Here is a 23,686-nt window from a genome sequence, read left to right on the forward strand (position 1 = left end):
TCAGGGGGAAAAAGGAATATGCTACTTACCAGTATGCATCTGTACTTGGCATGCAGGGCTGCTGACATTCATATCTTTGCATAGATCGCCGCCTAGTGTTGGGTCCGGATGATTGCACCTTGTTGTCCTGGAAGAGTCTTCGAAGTATCACAAGATAGGTGACTCCTCCCCTGGACTACAGTGCGCATGGGCATCTTCTCCATCCTCAGATTGTTTTTCGTCATTGTGGCAAAGATGGAGTATAGAAAAGTAAGAGATGTCCATGTAAATGTATGTAGAAAAGTACTGCAACTGTGACCGGCACCGGGGAGGAGGGTATGCGATATGAATGTCAGCAGCCCTACAAGCCAAGAACAGATGCATACTGGTAAGTAGCATATTCCGTTCGAGGCATGTGGGCTGCTGAATTCATATCTTTGAATAGACTGTATAGCAGTATCTCCTCTAGCGGTGGTCACCTGTACCAGCTGCAGCAGTTTGGAAAAGAGTTTTAAGGACAGCCTGTCCCACAGCAGCTTGCTGCTTTGCTTGCACATCTACACAGTAATGTTTAGTGAAAGTGTGTATGGTAGACCATGTAGCGGCCTTACATATCTCTTCTAGGGGAATGTTTCCTATGAATGCATGGATGCCCCCATTTTACGCGTGGAGAGTGCTTTTGGGGGAACTGTTAGAGTGCGTTTAGCTTTTTGGTAGCATATCTGAATGCATTTAACTATCCAACTGGCTATTCCTAATTTTGAGATGGGATTCCCTTTATGCTGTGGTGCAAAAGCAACTAATAGTTGCTTTGTTTTCCTGAATGATTTGGTTCTGTCAACGTAATATAGCAGAGCCCTTTTTACATCTAGTGTGTGTAGGGCTCTCAGCTACTGACAGCGGGTTTTGGAAGAAAACTGGCAATTCTATGGACTGATAGATATGGAAAATGGACTGATTGATATGGAAAGTGGATATAACTTTTGGCATAAACTTAGGGTTAGTACGAAGCACTACCTTATTATTATGTATTTGCATGAAAGGTTCTTGAATGGTTAATGCCTGTAGCTCACTCACTCTCCTGAGGGAGGTAATGGAAATCAAAAATGCCACCTTCCAAGTTAGAAATTGTAACTCACATGAATGTAGTGGTTCAAACGGAGGTCCCATAAGTCTGGTAAGTACTATATTTAAGTTCCAGACTGGTGAAGGTGGGTGCTTTGGAGGGATTATACTTTTAAGTCCTTCCATAAAAGCTTTGATTGGGGGTACTCTAAACAAAGACATGTGTTGTCTATTATGGAGGTAAGCTGCAATAGCAGCAAGATGTAGTCTTATGGAAGAGTATGCCAAATTGCATGTTTGAAGATGCAATAGGTAACAGATAATGTTTTGGATAGAAGCATCTAATGGGTTGATTTGGTTATTTTTGCAATAAATTACAAATCTCTTCCATTTAGCTGCATAGCATGCTCTAGTAGTTGGACATCTTGCCTCCTTGATAATGTTCATGCAATCAGGAGGCAAATCAAGGTACCCAAACTCTAAGACTTCAGGAGCCAGATCGCTACGTTCATCTGATTGGGATCTGGGTGCCTGATTTCTCCATGGTTCTGAGTTAAAAGATGTGGCGAGAGGTGCAGTCTTTGGTGGGGAACTACGGAAAGTTCTGTTGAAAATGGCAATGTATATGTACATAAGCGGCGTTCATTTGTGTTCACTGTACCCCTTGTTGTAAGCAGAATGGATATCGCTAAACACTGACTGTGTTAGCCCGCCAGCATAGACCCATGCACACACGTACACGACAGCCATTTTAGGCACCATGGCCTCTCTGCCCGTTTGTTAAACCCCCGGCACCCCTCCCCGCGCGCACTGCTCATGCATCGGCCACAAGACCCTCACCCTCTGCGTGACCCTGCTCTAGAAGTAACACTCCTGCTTGACCCACACCCCCCATTTCCTCCCAAGAACACCCTTCCCCTCAGCTGACAACCCCCCCCCCCCCGGCTGCACTTGGCCTCTCGACCCGGTCCCAAGTCCTAACAAGTCCTAAGACCAAGCCTCGTGGATGTACATCCCCCTTTTCCCTGCCCAGCATAACAAAACCGTGATACACCAGCCGAAGTGCACGATCTTATCGCCTGCCCAACCTTTGACCTGATCATCCCCTCCTGCCCTCGTGTCCGGTAGGAATGTCCGGCTGAGAGATCACAATCTCTTGTTACATTCAGGAGGGGAGGATGACATTTGAGCGACTGGTATGGGAATAGGCCTGAAGCTGGGATTCCAAGCATGCCTTTTTCTACTTCAAAGCGTCTTTATTGTAATAAGGAATGTTTGTGCATCATAAACATGTGTATAAAAGACGAAGCCTCAGAGAAATTAGATGGTGTGTGTGGTGTGGTGTGGGTAGAGAGGAGAGAGCACACCCTGTAGACATCATGCGGGTGTCCGAAACGACAGGCTCTCCTCATGAGAAATAAAACTCTATTCTTGTTTTCCTGTTTCCAGCGCTCGTCTCTTTTTGTTTTGTAATTGTTCAATATGGGAACTAAGAGGCGTCCTGCGCCAGCAGCCTGGGCATCAGGTGCGTTATGGGCTGACTTTTCCACAGTTCTAGAAACGTTGTGTACCATGGTTGTCTTGCCCATGTGGGAGCAACCAGGATCATTGTGAGTGACTGCCGCCGTAGTTTGCGTGCTACCAGCGGAATCAGTGGGGCTGGTGGAAAAGCTTACGCAAATCTGCCTGACCAGTTCATCCATATCACATTGCCCTGTGACAATGGATGTGGGAACCTGGCGGCAAAGTACTGGCATTTTGAGTTTTCGTTTGTGGCAAACAGGTCTATCTCTGGATGCCCCCATTGTTGAAAGAATGATTTGAGAACCTGATGGTGAATCTCCCATTCATGTAGCTGTTGGCTGTGCCTGCTTAACAGATCTGCTACTTGATTGTCTTTCCCCGGCAGGTGTTCGGCTAGGAGAAAGATGTTCTTTGGAATTGCCCACCTCCATATGCTCTGTGCTAGGTGAGATAACTGTGGAGAGCGTGTCCCTCCCTGCTTCTGTATGTAATACATGGCAGTCATATTGTCTGTCCGGATCAACACAGTCTTGTTGAACTCTAAGTGGTCAATGTGCAGTGTTTTTTGTTTGATTGTCCAGAGCCCTTCAACTGTGAATTGAAGTAGGTGGGCTCCCCAACCCGTCAGTGATGCGTCCGCTGTTAGTACTACTTTTGGAACCGGCTCTTGGAACAGTCGCCCCTTAGAAAGGTTTTGTGGGTTCCACCACTGCAGAGAGTTGGAAGCGCGACTGTCCACCAACACTAGGTCTTTTAATTGGCCTTGAGCTTGGTTCCACTGCCTTGCTAGGCATTCTTGCAGTGGACGCATCTGAAGTCGGGTATGAGGGACAATGAATATGCAGGAGGCCATCATGCCTATGAGCTGCATGAACACTCGAGCTGGTAAGGCGTGTAGTGGCTGAAACTTTTGAATGAGAGTCTGCATATTGGCTATCCTGTCTGGATTTGGATATGCTTTTACTACAGAGGTATCTATTGTGGCTCCCAGATATTGCTGTATGTGGGAGGGCTGTAGATGTGATTTTGGGTAATTTATGGCAAACCCCAGACTGCGCAACAGCTGCAGTGTTTGAGACACATGGCTTGCACACTGCACGTACGAGTTGGCCTTTATAAGCAAATCGTCGAGGTATGGAAACACGTGGATGTGTTGCCTTCTGAGGTGTGCTGCTACAACCGCTAGGCATTTTGTGAAAACTCTTGGGGCCATAGTTACCCCAAAGGGGAGAACTTTGAATTGATAATGTTGCCCTTCTATTGTGAACCCGAGGTATTTTCTGTGAGTTGGATGTATAAGTATGTGAAAGTATGCGTCTTTGAGGTCTAATGTAGCAAGGAAGTCGTTTTGCTGGAGTAACGGGAGTACTTGCTGTAGAGTAATCATATGGAAATGCTCCGAGTGTATGTATTGATTTAGCGGTCTGAGGTCTAGTATGGGTCTGAGGGACCCATCTTTCTTGGGAATTAGGAAGTATAGAGAGTATACTCCTGTTCCTTGATGTTGAAAAGGGACTGGCTCTATGGCTCCCTTTTCTAGCATGGATGCGACCTCTTGTTGAAACAGTGTGATGTGTTCTTTGGACATAGGACGATGTTTGGTTGGTATGTTGGGTGGAGTAGAAGTGAGTTCCAGGCAGTAACCATACTGGATAATTTGTCTCACCCACCTGTCTGTGGTAATGGCATTCCAGACTGGTAGGAATTGTTTTATTCTGCCTCCGACCGGTGTCGGGTGGTCCGGAGGGAGTGTGATAAAGTCACTGTTTGGTGGCAGTGGAGGCTCAGGTGTTATTGCCGCCACGTCCCCTGCCCTTGTTATTGTTTCCCCTATAACCTCCTCTGTTGGAGCCTTTATTAAAGGTACTCTGGGTGTTACTTTTGAATGTAGAGGAAGCCTGTGATGTGTTGCCTCTTGCGGAGCCTCTGTAGGAGGAGCGACGAAAGGAACCTCTGTGTTGTTGAAACTGAAGTGCGCCCATAGACTTAGCAGTTTCAGTATCTTTTTTCTTTTTGTCTAAGATTGAGTCTACTGTTGGACCAAGCAGGAAACCTTGGTTAACTGGTTGGTTGAGGATTGTGGATTGCACCTCGTTCTTAAAACCAGAGATGCGTAACCACGCATGCCTGCGTAGTAATACACTAGTATTAATTGATCTTGCTGCTGTATCAGCTGCATCAAGCGCACATTTAATGGAAGCATTAGTTATAAATTTGCCTTCCTGAATGAGGTCGTTAGCTTTAGCTTTAAAAGGTTCGGGTAAATGTTGCAGCAAACCTTCAAGTTCATTGTAATGCGCTCGATCATAGCGTGCTAATAAAGCCTGTGTGTTTGCAATCCTCCATGAATTTGCAGCTTGTGAGGCCACCCTTTTGCCTGAGGCTTCTAAGATTTTAGACTCCTTGTCAGGAGGGGGAGCATCTCCTGTTGTTTGTGAGTTGGCTCTTTTTCGGGCGTTTGCCACTACTAGCGAGTCTAAAGGCAATTGGGATTTGATATAGGCGGGGTCGGAAGGGGCCGCCTTATATTTCTTCTCTATTCTGGGATTGAGTACACGCGCTCTGGCTGGATCTTTGAATATTTCTGGCGCATGTTTAAGTACCCCTTTTTACATAGGAAGTGTCCTGACATTTTTCTCAGAAGTAGGAAAGGTGTCACCTCCGACAAAGCAACCTTCAAGACCTCCCTCAACCTCTACCACTGCCTGCTAAGGGCAACAAAGACTACAGTCCTTGCCGCACCCATTGAAATCAGCGCCGACACCACCAAGGAACTTTTGTTAAGGAAGTCTCCACCCCCACTGCCAGCTAAAACAACATCATACCCTTGCAGGAGCTGTGCAACTTTGCCCACTTCCACAACAAGATCGCAACCATATACAGAAACATCCAACCCCAACCCACACCTCTCGACAGATACGACACCACCATAACAGACACAAATTACACACTGACCACCCGAAAGAAAACAAGTTACTTACCTCTAACTGTAGTTCTCCAGTATTGGAAGCTTCCATAGTTTCACATGCCTGAATCATTCCCCGTCATTGAGACAGGAGTCTCGGGTATATAAAAAAGCAATGCTTAGTTGTATAGCAAACTGAAAAGAGGCCTAGGCCCATTAACCTTTTGCAACCCATAACCTTTGTTATGTAAAAGAGACCAAACTTGTCTCTAGACCAATCAGATCTCCTCACCCTCTAGAACACTCCTGAGAGAACCTTTTGCCCCTCAGATTTTCACGCACTTGTGCCATAGACACGTTTCGTGCTAAATTCAAGGTGAGCCTCTCAGGGGAGGAGGGTGGGTTGCATGTGAATCTATTAAAGCCTCCAATAATGGAGAACTACAGTTATAGGTAAGTAACTTGTTTTCTTACTCCAGTATTGGAGCTTTCATAGACTCACCTGCTTGAATCAGAATAGCGAGCAGTAAATCATAGCACATTTTGTTATGTCACTCAAAACTATGAACTAGGTCACATAAATCGTCTAACAATAGAAGTAGTCAGCCCTTAAAATATACATATATAGATAAGCATTAAAAAGTCACATACAATACAGCATCGGACAATAAGAAAATGTCCTTATATCACCCACCAATGAAGGAGGGAGGGTAAAGAAGGCCCGCCGTTACTGGAAAAAGGTTCTTCAGTAGTGCTTGTCCCACTGCCACATCCTTCTCTGCAGGTGCATCAAGGCAGTAATGTCTGGTGAAAGTATGCGTACTCTTCCAGGTAGCAGCCCTGCAGATATCCTGGATAGGTATGCCCGAAAATAAAGCAGTAGAGGTATACACTGCCCTCGTGGAATGTGCACGAACATGTGCATTTAACGGCTTCCCAGCCGCCTGATGACAGTACTGTATTGCACTTGAAATCCACCAGGGAATTCCCCGTTTCGACAACAGGAACCCCTTACTGAGGGCACTAAAAGCCACGAATAATTGGGTAGATTTCATGTAAGGTTTTGTTCTTTGTAAGTAAAACTTTAGACAACGTTGAACATACAAAGTATGGAGAGTCCTTTCTGCAGCTGTCGATGGCTGAGGGAAACATCTTTTAAGGATCAACGGCTCATTCAGATGAAAATCTCTTTGTACTTTTGGGATGAATTTGGAATTAGTCCTGAGGACAATCCTGTACTCTCTGAACTGTAGAAAAGGTTCCTGAATTGTGAGCGCTTGTATTTTCCGCACTCTCCTGGCTGAAGTGAGAGCCATTAGAAGGGTCACTTTCCAGGATAAGAATTTAAGATCCGCCCTGTGAATTGGCTCGAAGGGCTGTTTCATCAACTGGGATTGAACAATGTTCAATTGCCATAGCGGTGGTGGAGGCCTTATTGGGGAAAAGGCCCTAAAGAATCCCTTCTTGAATGGTTTTATAATTCTTTCAGACCATAGAGATGGACCCGATGAAGTTCTCCTGTATCAAGAAATCGCCGCCAGATGCACCTTAATAGAAGCATGGGCCAAACCAGATTTTGCTAGCATCAGAATATATTAGATGATCTGATGTGCCGCTGAACTCAGAGATTGTTGGAGATTGGAGATGGAGATTGTTTTCTTTGCACCATAAACAGAATCTCTTCCACTTCATCCGATACGTTCTATTTGTATGCATATCCCTGCAGTCTGTCAAAATCTCTAATTGGTGAAATTCACGGTATTTAGGAGCCAGGCCGCTAATCGCAGGGATTTCGGGTCTGGATGAAGCACCTGTCCCTGGGCCATAGTCAAGAGTGCTGGTATTGGCTGTAGATGCATTGGATGCTTCTCCGGCAGTAGGAGCAACTCTGTTAACTAGTGTTGCCTGGGCCACCAAAGGACCATCAGTATTATCTTGCATGGTTCTTTCTTCATCTTTGTGAGCACCCGCGGCAGGAGAGGAATCGGTGGAAAGGCATATGCAAAGACGCCTGAAGATGCCATCGAAAACTCATTCCCCCACGATCCTCGTTGGTGATGCCAGCTTGCGAAATACCAGCATTTCTTGTTCTGGGCTGTTGCAAACGGATCCATTGTCGGTAATCCCCATTCGCCAAAGACTCTTAGCGAGTTCCCACTCGTGGCAGGTCGATTTCTGTCTGCTGAGAGTGTCCGCTGTGATGTTCTGATCTCCCGGAAGGTGCACCGTCATTAGAGATACTCCGTGTTCTATAGCCCATTCCCATATCTTTTGGTCTTTCCGCGATAGGGAGAGTGATCTTGTGCCTCCCTGCTTGTTGAGATGAACTCTTGGTAGGAAATCCAGCAGCGCCAAGCCTACTGTTCTTAGCTCCAACAAGTTGATGTGAAGTTGTTGTTTCTGCCATTTCCATCGACCGCTGACCTGTAAATCTTGGAGGACTGCCCCCCCATCCTTCCCGAGATGTGTCCGTGGAAATTACCAATGGACCTGGTTCGGTAAGGAAGTAAAGACACACAGATGTTTCTGCTTTGGGTCCGCCATGTTACGGTCTGCAGCATAGCTGGCGTGAATTTCACTTTGTCCTTGAAGGATCCTTTTGCCTGGTACCATTGTTGATCTAGCTCCTCCTGCAATGAACACATTTTTAGTCGGCAAAGAGGAATGAGAGGTATGCACGAGGACATCTTCCCTAGGAGCGATTTGTATTTGCGTACTAAAAGACATTTTTTTCTCTTGAACTCCTTGGCTAGAGTTATGAGTCCCAGTTGCCTCTCTGTGGAAGTAAAGGCTTTGTTTTTTAAGGTGTCCAGAATTGCCCCTACAAATGTGATCTTTCTGGAAGGTTGAAGGGATGATTTTTCTATATTCAAAGTCAGCCCCAGTTCTGCAAACAACTATATGCATGCCATAGTTGAAGTCTGAGCTGAAGCTTCCAATGGTGCGTTTATTAACCAATCGTCCAGGTATGGAAATACTTGGTGTTTTCGTCTTCTGAGAAAGGCTGCCACTGGCGCTAGACATTTCGTAAAAATTCTCGGGGCAGACTTGAGGCCAAATGGCAGCACTTTGAACTGGTAATGGTCTCCGGCTACGGTAAACCGAAGATACTTCCTGTGGGAAGGATGAATGGGGATATGAAAACATGCATCTTGCAAGTCTAGGGTGGTCATATGATTCCATGGGTTTAAGAGCAGTAGAATGTCTTGGAGGGTTTGAGATAAATGTTTGATCTCTCGACCTGTAGGTGGAGTGCAAGGGGGGGAATTGAAGAAATTCTAGAGTATGTCCGAATTGTATGATGTTAAGGACCCATTTGTCCGTAATTATTGACTGCCAATGACGTAGATGAGAAGTGACTCTTCCACCCAGGGGAACTTGTGGAGGGGAAGGAATATACGAAGCTGGATACTGTTATTATCTTTTCCTTGACGACCCCCTCGTCCTCTAGGAGCAGACTTAGAATAGCTCCCTGACTGTCTCTGCCCATACTGTTGATGGTATTGTTGATGACTGTGAATAAGAGGGGTATCTTCCCTGTTGGTAACCGCCTCTATAAGATGGTTGTCCTCTTCCTCGGGCGCCTCGAAAGGGCACCTTACGATATTGTAATGTGCTCAGGGCCTTCGCCGTATCTGTATCCTTCTTGATACCCTGAAGGGCCTCATCTACTTGCCTTCCAAACAAATCTTCCCCATCGAATGGGAGATCTAGAATATTATTTTGGACCTCCGGTCTAAAGGAAGTAGCTCTTAACCAACCTTGGCGTCGTAGGACCGCCGCACCGCCCGAGGAGCGGAAGGCTGTGGTCACAATGTCCATTGCACAATCGATGACTTCAGCCGAAGTCTGCTCTCCTTCCTGCAGAACTTTTTTCGCTTCCAGTCTGTTGTCCTCAGGAATGAGGTCTATGTATGGAGCCATATAACACCACATGTGCCTGTCTTATCTGCCCAGAATGGCAAGGGCATTTGCTGCTCTAACGAGGAGAGCCGACAGAGGAAAACCTTTTCCCCGCATAGTCCAAACGTCTTCCTTCCCTGTCTGGAGGTGCAGATATAGGTGCCGAAGGATTCTTAGATTTTTGTTGCGCTGCCTGGGAAATTACCGAATCCGGTTTAAGATGGCCCAGTAAACACTCTGGTGCGTCCGAAGGGGCCTTATATTTCTTTTCCAGTCTAGCGAGCACAGGTGTAACTGTCGCTGGTGTTTTCATCACCTTCAAGCCTTCTTCCCACACATGGTTGACAATTGGTATGGATCGAAACGACTTATGGTATGGCTCTTTAAAATTATAGAGGAAGCATTCCGTCTGATTCGTAGCCATTGGAAGCTGAAATATCTTTGCGGCTCTTTCCATTAAATTATGGAATCCACCGGTGGGGAGTCCGCAGGTACTGGTGTGGGCGATGCTGGAGATGGGATTAGGTAGTCATCCCACTCCTTGTTGGAATCCGTTATTTCTCACTCTTCCTGGTCATCATCGTCCGTGGTAACCGGATCCTGGTGATGTTGAACTTGAAGCGTAATTTCCTGTACTGACTCTCTGCTTCTGACTGGAGTAGCCGGGATGGAACGTGGGTGTGAAATGGGAATTTCCTGAGAGGCAACTGTAGGCGGAAATCTCTTTATAGTCTGCCAGCATAAACTGCAGATCCATCATCTTGGAGGATAGCATAGCAACTATTTCCTCTTGGTATCCTTGTCGATAGTGTTGCTGCGAGGGGTTCTGATACTCTCCATAACCCTCTTCGCAATCATCCTCCTAGCATTTCACAAGTAGTTGTGATGGACTACTAGCATAACCAAAGGGTCCGTCATCCTCCTACTCTTCTGACTCCTCCTCCTACAGTAGATGTGATGGAACCAGAGGAGTAATTTTGCTCGGGGAAGTGACCTCTGACGTAATCTTCTTATGGACAAGTAGCTGTTTTTCCGGAGCTTCTCTCGTCGTCGAGATCGCCGTCAACACTACTGTCGACAATGTCGTTGTCACCAGGCGTAGAGCGCTCTCAGTCATCGACGACATAGTAACCGTTGTCAATTTTCTCGGCGACGATCCAGTCATCGACATGGTCGCTGTCATCGTCGTCGATGTGACCGGCGTCGACGTGATCAGCGTCGACACCACAATAGGCAATGATGGTGACCTTGACATTTTCTTTACCTCTATCTTCGTCGTCGACGATGGTTTCTTCGTCGACGATCCCATCGATGATGTAGGTTTTTTAGACTTCTCAGGAGGCATAGAACATGGCTTTCAGAAGGGCTCTCTCACCTGAGGAGGTGACTTTGATGGCTCAGTAGATTTCTTTGACGATTTCTCACCAGAAGTGTGTCCTTTGCTCTCCTTTTCCTTTGGTTGAGGAGATTTTGAAGGACTACGCCCAGAAGACCCATGAGTGGTCTTTTTTAGGGCCTTCCCAGGACGTTCCCCTGAGGAATGAGTCTTCGGAGATTTTCTTCTCTTGAGATCTCCTAGATGTAGAGGAGGATTCCTCATCGCCGTCACTAGAGATAACCTCCTTTCTGGCCTTTAGCTTCTGAAGCCATATCAAAAGGCGCCCCTCACGATCTCGAAGAGTCTTACTAGAGAAAGTGCGACATACCTTGCAGTCCTTGGCCTAGTTTTTGGTGTTCTACCACTGCAGAGAGTGATGTGTGCGGCTGTCTACCAACACCAGGTCTCTTAGTTGTCCTTGAGCCTGATTCTACTGTTGAGCTAGACATTCCTGTAACGGACGCATTTGCAGTCTTGCATATGGTACAATGAAGATGCAAGATGCCATCATGCCTATTAGTCTCATGAACACTCTGGCTGGGACAGAGTGTTGATGTTGGAACTTTGTGACTAAGGCTTGAATGCTCTGTATCCTTGCTGGACTGGGATTCGCTAGAGCTGTATTCGTGTTTATTGTAGCCCCTACATATTGATGCACATGAGAGGGCTGTTGGTGCGACTTGATGTAGTTGATTGTGAACTCTAAGTCGTGCAATGTTTGAATTGTCTGATGTGTGTGTTGGACACACTGATTGAATGACTTTGCTTTTATGAGCCAATCGTCTAGATAAGGGAAGACATGTATCTGGTGTTTTCTGAGAGGTGCTGTTACTACTGCTAGGCACTTTGTGAACACTCTTGGTGCAGTTGTTACCCCGGATGGAAGGACTTTGAATTGATAATGCTGTCCTTCCTATACAAACCTTAGATACTTCCTGTGAGAAGGATGTATAGGAATGTGGAAGTAGGCGTCTTTTAGATCTAGTGTTGTAAAGAAGTCGCCTTGTTGCAGCAATGGGAGAACTTGTTGTAAAGTGATCATATGAAAATGATCTGAGTGTATAAAGTGATTGAGGGGCCTGAGGTCGAGAATTGGTCTTAGAGTTCCGTTCTTTTTGGGCATTAGAAAATACAGCGAGTAAACCCCTGTTCCTTGATGTTGTAAAGGAACTATTTCTATTGTCTTCTTTTGAAGAAGTGATAGGACTTCTTGTTTGAGCAGCGTAAGATGTTCTGCAGACATTGGACGCTGCCTGGGTGGTATGTGTGGAGGGGTAGCTGTAAATTCGAGGCAGTAGCCATACTGGATAATTTGTCTTACCATACTGGATAATTAGACATACTGGATAATTTGTCTTACCCACCTACCCATCTGTTGTGATGGAATTCCAGACAGGTAGGAACTGTGTTAGTCTGCTGCGCCTTGAGACCCCCCCGGGTGAGTAGTGCGCTATATAAATGCTTTGATTGATTCTGCTGCCCACAGGAGTGGAGTGCTGTTGGGGAAGCAGAGGGAAGTCACTGTTTTGTGGTGGAAGAGGTTTGATGAACAAGTTACTTACCTTCGGTAACGCTTTTTCTGGTGGATACAGTATCTGCCTGTAGATTTCTCACCTTGTGAATATCCCCCTGCGTCAGCAACGTTCGGAAAATTCTTTTGCAGCACACCGGCGTGGACGACGTCATAGGAGCACGGCATTGCGCGCAACTACGAATGACGTCACTGACTCCTTATTAGGCCTACGTCGGCGTGATGACATCAGTTCCGCACTTTTTTCCGTGCCTTCGAGGCACCCGGACGGACCAATGACAATATTTATTTTTTATTTATTTTGAAAGTTTTATATAGCGCGGACAAGATCCTTGCAGATATCAGAGCGCTTTACAGAGAGGAGTACATGGGGGAGCATGGTTAACAGATAAATCAATAGGTCAATTAATACAAATAGGTGACAACTAAGCCCAACATGACATGAGTACAAAATGGTACAAATAGGTGGCTACAAAGCCAAGACAATAGATATATACATATACAATGTACATAGTACAAAATATTCAAGATAACACACAGTGTGAATATAAAGCATGAAAACTCAATATATAAAAACAAATATATATATATATATATATATATACATACATTTAACATCGCATAATATTAGGTATAGAGGAGACAACGGGGAGGCGGGTGGGCATGTGAGGAATCCACAGGCAGATACTGTATCCACCAGAAAAAGCGTTACCAAAGGTAAGTAACTTGTTCTTCTGATGGACACATCTGCCAGTGGATTCCTCACCTTGTGAATAGAGTCCCACAGCAGTCCCCACTCCAAGAGGAGGGTGTCCACTCTTCTATACCAGAAGATCCTGGAGGACAGAACGCGCAAAGTGGCCATCCCTCCTCACTTCGGTATCTAAGCAGTAATGCTTCGTGAAAGTGTGGAGGGAAGCCCAAGTTGCCGCTCTACAAATATCCTCTACAGGTACACCCCTAGACAAAGCAGATGTAGAAGACTTTGCTCTAGTATAGTGAGCTCTTATACCCTCTGGAGGTTCCTTACCAGCCAGGGCGTAGCAGATCTTGATGCATAATATAATCCATCTTGTGAGAGTGCGCTTGTGCACAGCTCTTCCTTTTCTGCAGCCAGCAAATTCAACAAAGAGCTGGTCATCCACTCGATACTCTTTTGTTCTATCAAGATAAAAGCTCACCGCCCTCATGGGGTCCAGACGGTGAAGTCGCTCCTCCTCCTTGGAAGGGTGAGCGGAGGATAGAAGGTAGGAAGGGTAATGGACTGTCCTAAATGGAAAGGAGTTACCACCTTAGGCAGAAAAGCAGCCCTGGTCCTGAGTACCATTCGTTCAGCATGAATGGCCAAGAACGGGGGCTTTGAACTAAGAGCTTGAAGCTCATTTACCCTCCTTGCCGAGTAATTGCAACCAGGAAGACCATCTTAAAAGATAAAAGTCTCATGGGACACTCGTGTAAAGGTTCGAAAGGACAAACCATCAGAAATGTAAGCACAAGATTCAAGTCCCATTGAGGCACAATAAAGGGAGTAGGAGGACATTTATTTGTAAGGCCCTTTAAAAACCTTAGAACCACAGGAGATTTAAATAAAGACAGCTGATCCGGCAGGCAGAGAAAAGCCGACAGATCTGATGTAACAGATTCCCAATCCCGTAGAAAAATAGGTAAGCCGACCCCCTACAGGACCCGCATGATCCGGAATGGCGGATCTAGGGCTGCTTTGGAGGGGGGTGAGTAGCAGAAGAGGAAGAGGAGGAGAAGGAGGAGGAGGCCTGACGTCCATGGGGACGAGCTCTTTGTCTGCCCTTGTAGGACCTATACAAAGGATTTTGCTGCTGCTGCTGTGTCTGCCTATAGGGTCGAAAAGAAGATCTTCCAAATCCCCTATATATTTTGGTCACAGAGCCTCTGGATTGCAAACCCAAAGATTTTGCTGTTGCCCTGCTGTCCTTAAACCGTTCTAATGCAGCATCAGCCTTCTTCCCAAAAAGGCCTGAGCCATGAATGCAGCCTGAACATCAGCCGATAACTCCGAAGTCTTTAGCCAAGCCGCTCTTCTAGTGGCAATCAAAGAACCCACTACTCTTCTACTGAGTCAGCTGTGTCCATACCACTTTGAATGACCTGCTGAGCAGCACCTTGCGTGTCAGACATCACCTCGTTAACATTTTTTCTGTCTTCTTCAGGAAGCTTAGGTGACAACTGCTTCACTGAATCCATCAAAGCATGGATATACCGTCCTTGCAAACAAGTGGCATTTGTTGATTTTAAGGCCATACTGCCAGATGAAAATACTTTTTTTGCAGTCTGGTTCAGCTTCTTTGACTCCTTGTCACCAGGCACTTGAGAAAAAGAGCCTACAGATCTCTTAGAGCAGGCAGCTCGCACCACCAAACTGTCCGGTAAGGGATGAAATGACAAAGTCAGGGTCACCAGGAGCCACTCGGTAATGCCTAGCCACGGTCTTAGACACTGCAGGAGCCGTTAGAGGCCTACTCCATACTTCCAGTATTGGATCCGTTAGGGTGTCAGTAAAGGGAAGAATGGGTTCAACCACTGATGATGGTGAATGAAGCACTTCAGTCAGTATGGAAGGAAAGGCACCGGAGCATAGGCTTGAGGCACACCCAAATTATAAGCCAACGGATCCATGGGACCAGCCGGTGCTCCAGAGGAGTACATGGCTCTCGCAAAAATACCATACATGGCGTTTAAAAAAATGCGAGGGGTCCTGTCCAGGACCTGGAAAGGGAGGATACGAACCCTCCGACTGCACCGGAGTCGACACCTCTTGTTCCTCTTTGTCCTCGGGTTGGCCACCCGGAGTCGTCGAGCCCTGAGGATCAGCAACCTCTTCCTCCTCACGCACCGGAGATTGCGATGGAACTGGAGACGGATTCAACTCCAAAGCCAGTGAATGATCCGAAGATTCACAAGGCAAGGCCTCACCTTCAGGATCCCGACTCGGTGAGGGAGTCACCATGCCCCTTCGATGCCTTCTTCCAGATGACTTAGCTTTTGAGCCCGAATCCTTCCCTGAATGATGCCTGGAACTATGTCTCCTCTTCTTATGTTTCTTCTTCGAAGACCTGGAAACATGCCCCGACGTCGACTTCGAAGCTGACCTCGACCTCTATCTCTATTTCGATCTTGAATTCGAGCACCTCCACTTCAACCTCAAACTCTTCCTGGCCTCCCTACCTTTCAATTTGGCAACAAGCAGTTTGGCCTCACGTTCTCGGAGAGCCTTCGGGTTCATCTTTAGACAGGATCGAAAACTCTGCGCGTCGTGATCCGAACTAAGGCACCAGATGTAGTCACTATGCGGATCCGTGATGGACATCATCTTCCCGCAAGCATCACAGGCTTAAAACCTGTCTTCTTCGACATCTTTCGAAAAGACAGCTACACCTAAAAAGATACGGTAGAAATCCAACAGTACCAAAGTTACCACGAATCGCAACAGAAGATTCCCGAAACCGTTCGCGTCGATGACACGGAAAAAAGGGAACTGATGTCATCACGCAGACGTAAGCCTAATAAGGAGTCAGTGTCGTCAGTTGGAGTCGTGCGCGATGCCGTGCTCCTATGACGTTGTCCACGCCGGCGTGCTGCAAAAGAATTTTCCGAATGTTGCTGACGCAGGAGGATATTCACAAGGTGAGGAATCTACTGGCAGATGTATCCATCAGAATATTGTGTTACCTCGACCTTTTCCTTTACTGTTGTTGCCTCTATAGCCTCATTTAAAATATTCTTTACTGGACGATGCCGGTGTATTGGATTTGAAGGAAGCTGTATCGTCTGGTCTAGTTTGTTTGGAGCCTCCTCTATAGAAGGAGCGATGAAAGGAGCCTCTAGCTTGTGTGGATTGAAAAGCTCCCATAGATTTGGCTGTACCTGTATCTTTTTTCATTTTCTCAAGTGCTGTGTCTACCTCTGGTCCAAACAATTGATGTTGGTTGAATGGCCGATTTAAGATGGCAGTTTGCACTTCCTGCTTAAATCCTGAAATGCGTAGCCACGCATGATGTCTAAGTAGGAGACTAGTGTTTACAGCTCTAGATGCAGTGTCTGCTACATCAAGTGCACACTTGATTAAGGCGTTAGAAATTAACTTGCCTTCTTGTATAAGGTCGTTTGCCTGTGCCTTATATTGGTCAGGTTGATGTTGCATTAATTTTTCTAACTGATCATAATGATCCCTGTCATATCTTGCAAGGAGGGCTTGCGTGTTAGCTATACGCCATGTATTAGTAGCTTGTGCAGCTATTCTTTTGCCTGAAGCATCTATCACCTTAGATTCTTTATCAGGGGTGGTGTTTCACCTGATGTTTGTGAGTTTGCTATTTTCCTAACATTTGAGACAACTAGGGAATCTAAGGGTAGCTATCCTTTACTTGAGGCTGGATCACCAGGAGCAGGCCTGTACTTTTTCACAATTCTAGGGTTTAGGATCCTAGCGTGTACAGGATCTTTAAATACCTCTGGAGTATGTTTGATGACCCCTTTGATCATAGGAAGAATTTGAACAGACCATTGTGATTGTTCAAATGTATCTAATAAAAAGTCTTCCTCTGCCTCATCTGAATTTTATGGTGACCCCATGATAAATGGCAGCCCTATTCAGTAAGTGCCCAAAACCAATATTGTCTTCTGGGGGAGAAGGATTTGATGGATATGACTGTGGGCCAGGAATATCTGGCACATCCTGTGGGTTTGGGTAGTCCCAATCTGGATCATCAACAGGGTAGGGAAAAGGCTCATCTGGGTCTACCCCTCCCCCTATGCTATACTCACCATCATTTTGAGGTGTATGTGGTGAAGAATGAGGAGGAGAGTGTTCTGAAGAATGAGGAGAGTGTTCAGGAGAATTCTGAGGTGAATTGTTAGGAGGAACAGGAGATGAAGGAGAAGGAAGTATAGGAGAAGAAGGGTGCATAGGAGAGGTGGCAGAGTCCTTCTTGTCAGGCACTGCAGGTGCTGTGTCTAATTTTCTTTTCCTGTGTGGTGTAGTGGATACATGACCTATATTTGAGTCAATGTAGATCTCCTTCTGTAGAGGATCAGGTTGGAAAAGTTCTTCTCCTTGCGGAACCTTTGCCGGTGCCGATTTCTTCGGTTCCGGGTGTGGTTGCTGCTTGTCTTTAGCCTTAGGAGTTGTAACTGTGTCCTTTGGCGTAGATTTCGGCACTGAAGGTGTTGTTTTCGGAGTCGTAGGCTGTTTTGAGGGCTTGAGCGCATCGGAATCAGGCCTTGTAGGTTTCGGTACCGAAGATATTGGCTTCGGAGTGGAAGCTGGTCTCGTCGGCTTTGAGGCGTCAAGACGCTGGCTTCATAGTTTTGTCTTTAGAAGTCGACTGTTTCGGAGCCGAGACTGGTGGGATCGGCACATGTGGCTTGCTCGGTAAGGAGCTACTGGAAGGCTTGAGTATTTTCTTCGGAGCTGGGCTCGATGACGGGGCATTTGAAGTGTGTTTTCGGTCGCGAATGGGCCCCGGAGGCGGAGTGTTGACCTTTGCCTTTGATTTGGGTGGTGGGTATGGGGCCGGAGCAGTAGTACTCACGCGCTGACCCGATGGTATTGAGTCATCTGCCTCTGATACGATTTGGAGAGCGTCTGAATCTTCTTCGGGAACGAGTGGAACTTATTCGTCGAAGATATCCACCGGTTCCGGGGCCGATCTCTGCATGTCGTGTCAACGGGCCCTCCGATCTCGAATGGTTTTCTTGGATCGAAAGGACGCACAGGCTCTGCAGCTGGATTAGTCGTGATCTGGCGATAAGCACAGGTTACACACCTCGTGATGGTCACTGTGTGGGAACTTTGCTCCACAGTTGAGGCATCTTTTGAATGGCGTCCTTTCCATGAGGTGTAGGCCTCACGGCGTGGAAAGGCCCAACGGCCCGCGTCGATGACCGGAACCGAGATGATGGAGTCGAGACGATGTTTGTCGTTATCGAAAACAGTTTGGTGAAGTTTGAATACGTTTTTACGCGTCAAAATACTTGAAAAGTAGATTCCGAACCGGAGTGGAAAAGTTTCATCCGAACCCAGTAGCGGAAAAAAACAATCTAAGGATGGAGCAGATGCCCATGCGCACTATCGTCCAAGGGAGGAGTCACCTATCTCGTGACTACAAAGACTTCTTCCAAGACGACAACAACCTGCAATCATCCGAGCCCAACACCAGGTGGCGATCTACTGCACAGTGTAAGATCTGCAGCTCATATACCTCGAACATTTGAGAACCATGTTGTGCAAAGAGGATCATTGCTGCATGTGCTTATTTGCGCTTTATGACAAACTCTGAGACTAGTGACATTAGGTGGAACAGCATATTCAAATTACCCTACTTTGTGCACCGTCCAAAGAGTACTTTTTAATGCCAGCCTCAACAGGACAGCATGAAGAGCAGAGGGGGGAATGTTTTTTAGGGCATTAAAAAAAAAAGAGAAAAAAAATACCCTGTATGTGAAGTAAATTGACAAGGTACCAACAAAAAAGGCAAACTCAATAGGATAATGGACGGAGCGCTGAAACTTTTCAGACAATCTGGGTTGAATCCATCATCGTTTTTTGCTCGCTTTGCCACCCCAGTTCATACCCAGCAATATGCAAATCAGTCTTGGCCTTGTTCCTCATGGCAACAGTTTAGCCTGAACTGCCAATCAGGTCCTCCCTGGACCAGAAACAATCATCCTGGGACCGTTTTGGGGAAATAACCTTCATTAGCTAGGCTAGCTTGAATCCAGTGGCATAGTGAGCAAGGGACCCACGTCTGGGCATACCCTGCCAACTTAGGGCGAACAAGCATACACAATAAGATGGACGGAGCGCTGACACTTTTCTGACACTCACCACCAGTCACTATTAGATCTGGGTTAAATCCATCATTGGTTCTTTTGCTCATTTCGCCATTCCAGTTCAGACCCAACCATATACAAATCAGTCTTGACCGTGTTCCTTATGGGAACAGTCCAGCCTGAGCCGAAGAGCTAGGTCTACCCTGGAACGGAAACAGGTATTCCTTGGACTGGTTTCGGATAACACCCCTCATCAGCCAGGCTTGCTTTAATCCAGTGACAAAGTGAGCAAAGGCACATTCTTAGGAAAAAGGCACTGAAAGTTTAATGATACTTGGGTGGGAGGAAAGAAACCATGTGGACACAGACATTCATAATGGAGCACTGGTGAAACGGGGATTACTTTGTTTGAGAAGCTTGTTCCAATATTGCCTTTTGATGTAGACGATTCTTAAACTATGAATGAGGAAGAGCAAGACAACAGTATGAAAACTGTGTGAGGGTGTATGCCTCACCTGTTCAAACTCATCAGTTATCGTTTTGGGTTCTTCGTGCCGCTGGAACCACATCATGTATTTGGTGTGAAACCTCCAGGACTGCTTCTTCAGAGCTTTGGCTGCCAGATACTGTGCTTTCGTACCCTGAAGTAGGGAAGAAAAACAATCAGCTTTTGCTGGTGCTCTACATTCTAATCTGTGCAAATTGGGTAAAACGAGATAAGGGCGAAACAAGGAGGTCCATGAAAACAGCTCAATAAAAGCATTTCAGCTAGTTTGAAACTACACAGTGACTCACAAATACAATCGAAGTCTGGCCAACACAACATACAAGAGGGGCCACACATTAAATAGTAGTAAGGAAAATGCTACTTACCAGTATGTATCTGTTCTTGGCATGTAGAGCTGCAGATTCTTACACTGTGCATTAGATCGCCATCTGGTGTTGTCCTCGGCTGATTGCATGTTGTTGTCGTCTTGGAAGAAGTCTTTGTAGTCACGAGATAGGTGACTCCTCCCTTGGACGATAGTGCGCATGGACATCGGCTCCATCCTTAGATTGTTTTCGTCATGAAGGGAAATGATGGAGTTTGTAGAAATAAAGAAGGGATGTCCATGCGTGTATATATAATTAAGATAGAACTGGAACAGATACAGGCCCCGGGGAGGCGGGAGGGCGTGTAAGAACCTGCAGCTCTACATGCCAAGATCAGATGCATACTGGTAAGTAGCATTTTCCGTTTGAGGCATATGAGCTGCAGATCTTACACTGTGCATCGATTGTAAAGCAGTGTCTCCCCTAGCGGTGGTCACCTGTATCTGTTGAAGTAGTTTGAAAGAGGGTTTTCAGGACAGGTTGGCCTACTGCAGCTTGCTGCTTAGCTTGCAAATCAACACAATAGCGTTCAGTGAAGGTGTGTGTTGTAGACCATGTTGCTGCTTTGCAGATTTCTTCGAGGGGAATGTTCCTTAAGAGAGCCATGGAGGCTCCTAGTTTGCGTGTGGAGTGCGCTCTAGGAGGAACTGTTAATGTGCGTTTTGCCTTGTGATAGCATATTTGTATACATTTAACAATCCACCTTGCAATTACTGATTTAGAAATTGGGTTGCCTTTATGTGGTGGAGAGAAAGCTACAAACAGTTGTTTTGTTTTACGAAAGGATTTGGTCCTATCAATGTAATAGAGAATCAGCTATTTTTACATCTAGTGTTTGTAGAGCTCTTTCTGCTACAGAGTATGGGTTTTGAAAAAATACTGGTAACTCTACTGATTGATTTAGATGAAAAGGAGTAATTACTTCAGGAAGGAATTTAGGATTAGTCCGTAGGACCACCTTGTTACGGTGTAATTGTAAAAATGGTTCTTCTATAGTGAAAGATTGAATCTCACCAACTCTTCTAAGAGAGGTAATCGCAATAAGGAAAGCTGTTTTCCATGTGATAAATTGCAGTGCACACTTATGTAAAGGTTCAAAAGGGGGCCCCATGAGCCTTGTAAGCACAATGTTTAGGTTCCACAGTGGGGATGGTGGTAGCCTAGGAGGAATGACTCTTTAATCCTTCCATAAAAGCTTTGCTTGCAGGTACTCTAAATAACAACATATGTTGTCTGTTTTGTAGATATACTGCAATGGCTGCAAGATGTAAACGTATAGATGAATATGCTAGATTACATCTTTGTAAATGGAAAAGGTAACAGATGATATTTTGGATGGAAGCATCTAGAGGATCAATTTGATTGTTAGTGCAGTAAATGGCAAATCGCCTCCATTTTGCAGCATAGCAAGCTCTAGTAGTAGGTCTTCTGGCTTCTTTAATGATATTCATACAGTCTGGTGGCAGGTTAAGGTAACCAAACTAAGACTTCAGGAGCCAGATTCAGTTGACTTGGATCTGGATACCTGATGTCTCCATGGTCCTGCATTAGCATTGATGGTGTCAGAGACAGTCTTTGGTGTGGAACGAATAGTTTCTTACCTGTCGGTGTAGTTTTGCAGCTTGAAGATCTTTCTGGATTCACTATGCTGTGGTTGGGTCCGGAATCGTAGTCTTTTCTTTGTTTTTTTTTTTTTTCTCTGCCCAGGTGGGCATCGACTTCCCACCTTTTGGTGTCCTTCCTGTGACGTCAGCACACTTCCTGCGGAAGGTCCAACCCTTGGGCGCCATCTTCGGATTCTTTTTTTCTCGTTTGTGTTCTGTTTCCGAATTTTATGGCAATGTTCCAGTAAGTGATTTACCGCTTTATCCTTCACGGTGTCCGTTTCAGTATTGTCTCTGTTTTTACCAGCTCTTTTAACAGCCTCATCTTTCTGGCGGAGGTGGGTGGGTTCGCTAGTGAATCCAGAAAGATCTTCAAGCTGCAAAACTACACCGTCAGGTAAGAAACTATTCGTTTTGCAGAGTGAATCTTTCTGGATTCACTATTCTGTGCATAGACTTTGTAGCGGTTTGTTATATTTGTGGCGGCTGGGTGGAAGATGAGCGTTTGTTGTTGAATATATGTTGAAGCACCTTCTGTCCTACTTGTGCTTCTTTGTTCATTTGTATATCCACACAGTAGTGCTTTGTGAACATGTGTACTGAAGCCCATGTTGCCGCCAGGCATATGTCCTGAATGGGTGTGTTAGCCAGGAAGGCTATAGTTGCTCCCTTTTACCTGGTAGAGTGGGCCCGTGGCCCCTCTGCTAGTTCCTGCCCTGCTTGTTTGTGGCAGAACTGTATCGTTTGTGTGATCCATCGTGCAATGGTTCCCTTAGTAACTGGTTTTCCCAAGAAACTGTCTGCGAAGGACACAAAGAACGGTTTTGTTTTCCTGTGTTCCTTAGTTCTCTCTATGTAGTGCATGACTGCCCTTCTGGCGTCCAGAGTGTGCAGTGCCCTTTCGGCGTTTGTCGGTTTCTGGAAGAAACTCAGTATTTGTATCGTCTGGTTGATGTGGAACCTTGACACCACCTTTGGCATAAAGTGTGGGTCAGTTCTCATCACCACCCAATCATTGTGAATCTGGGTGTAGGGTTCTTGTAGCGTTAACGCCTGTAGTTCGCTCACCCTGCGCAGCGAGGTGATTGCCACGAAGAATGCTGTTTTCATTGTTATCATTTGTAAGGAGGCCTTATGAATTGGTTCAAAAGGCGCTTTTTGATGAGTTCCGTCAGAACTAAATTAAGGTTCCATGCTGGTGGTGGCAACCTCTTTGGCGGTGCAATCCTCTTTGCACCTTCCAGGAATCTCTTTACTATCTGTGATGTAAAGAAGCTTTTGCCTGTTTCTCCTCTTGTGTAAGCGACTATCGCTGCCAAGTGTACTCTTAGCGAGGATGAGCTCAGTTTCGCCTCGAGCAGGTGCGTGAGGTATTGAAGCACTGTTGAGTCCCTTGTCATCTTTTTGTGCAGCTTTTCCTTCCTGCACCATAGTGTGAACCTCTTCCATTTAGCCACATAGCACCTTCGCGTGCTTGGTCTTCTTGCCTCTCGAAGTACCCTCAGGGTGCTCTCAGGTAATTTCAGGTTTGCAAACTCTGTCTTAAGGAGCGATGCTGCAGGGCTGAGGCTCTCCGGCTCTGGATGCAACACCTCTCCGTTTTGCATGGAGAGTAGATCTTTCATTCTCCCAAATTTGTGTGGTGTACTCTGTCATCTCCATTATCTGCGAGTACCAGGTCCGCCTGGCCCTCCGGGGTGCGACCAGTATCAGGGTCATGTTGCTGGTTCTGCACTTGTTGAGTACTGTGTGTATCAGAGAAATCGGAGGAAAAGCGTAAGCAAATGTCTTTGACCAGCTTATCCATAGGGCATTCCCAAGGGACCCTTCCCCTGGTTGTCTGGATGCGAAGTGTTGGCATTTTGGCGTGTTGCAAACAGGTCTATTGCTGGTGTTCCCCACCTGCCGAACAGCCTCTTTGTTGCCTGTGCATTGAGCTCCCATTCGTGGGATGCCGATGTCTGTCTGCTGAGCCAATCCGCTTCCACGTTGTCCTTCCCTGGTAGATGTATGGCCAGCAGGTCTATTTTGAGTGGGCATATTTCCTGCGCTAGTTTCGACAGCGGGGCTGATTGTGTTCCTCCCTGCTTGTTTATGTAGAACATCGCTGTTGTGTT

General features: G+C 46.1%; 1 protein-coding gene across 8 annotated transcripts in view; it reads right to left on the reverse strand.

Moving 5' to 3' along the window:
• Window positions 1-23,686, reverse strand: part of CNOT3 (CCR4-NOT transcription complex subunit 3) — a 1,075,180-nt gene that overhangs the window by 28,192 nt on the left and 1,023,302 nt on the right. For all 8 annotated transcript variants that reach the window (XM_078655004.1, XM_078655002.1, XM_078654999.1 and 5 more), the window contains one exon: window positions 19,608-19,733. In XM_078655004.1, the coding sequence (XP_078511130.1) occupies window positions 19,608-19,733 (126 nt within the window). The remainder of the gene's footprint in view (window positions 1-19,607; window positions 19,734-23,686) is intronic.

The sequence above is a fragment of the Lissotriton helveticus genome, chromosome 7 (genome assembly GCF_964261635.1).
Source record: "Lissotriton helveticus chromosome 7, aLisHel1.1, whole genome shotgun sequence".
Taxonomy (NCBI): Eukaryota; Metazoa; Chordata; class Amphibia; order Caudata; family Salamandridae; genus Lissotriton; species Lissotriton helveticus.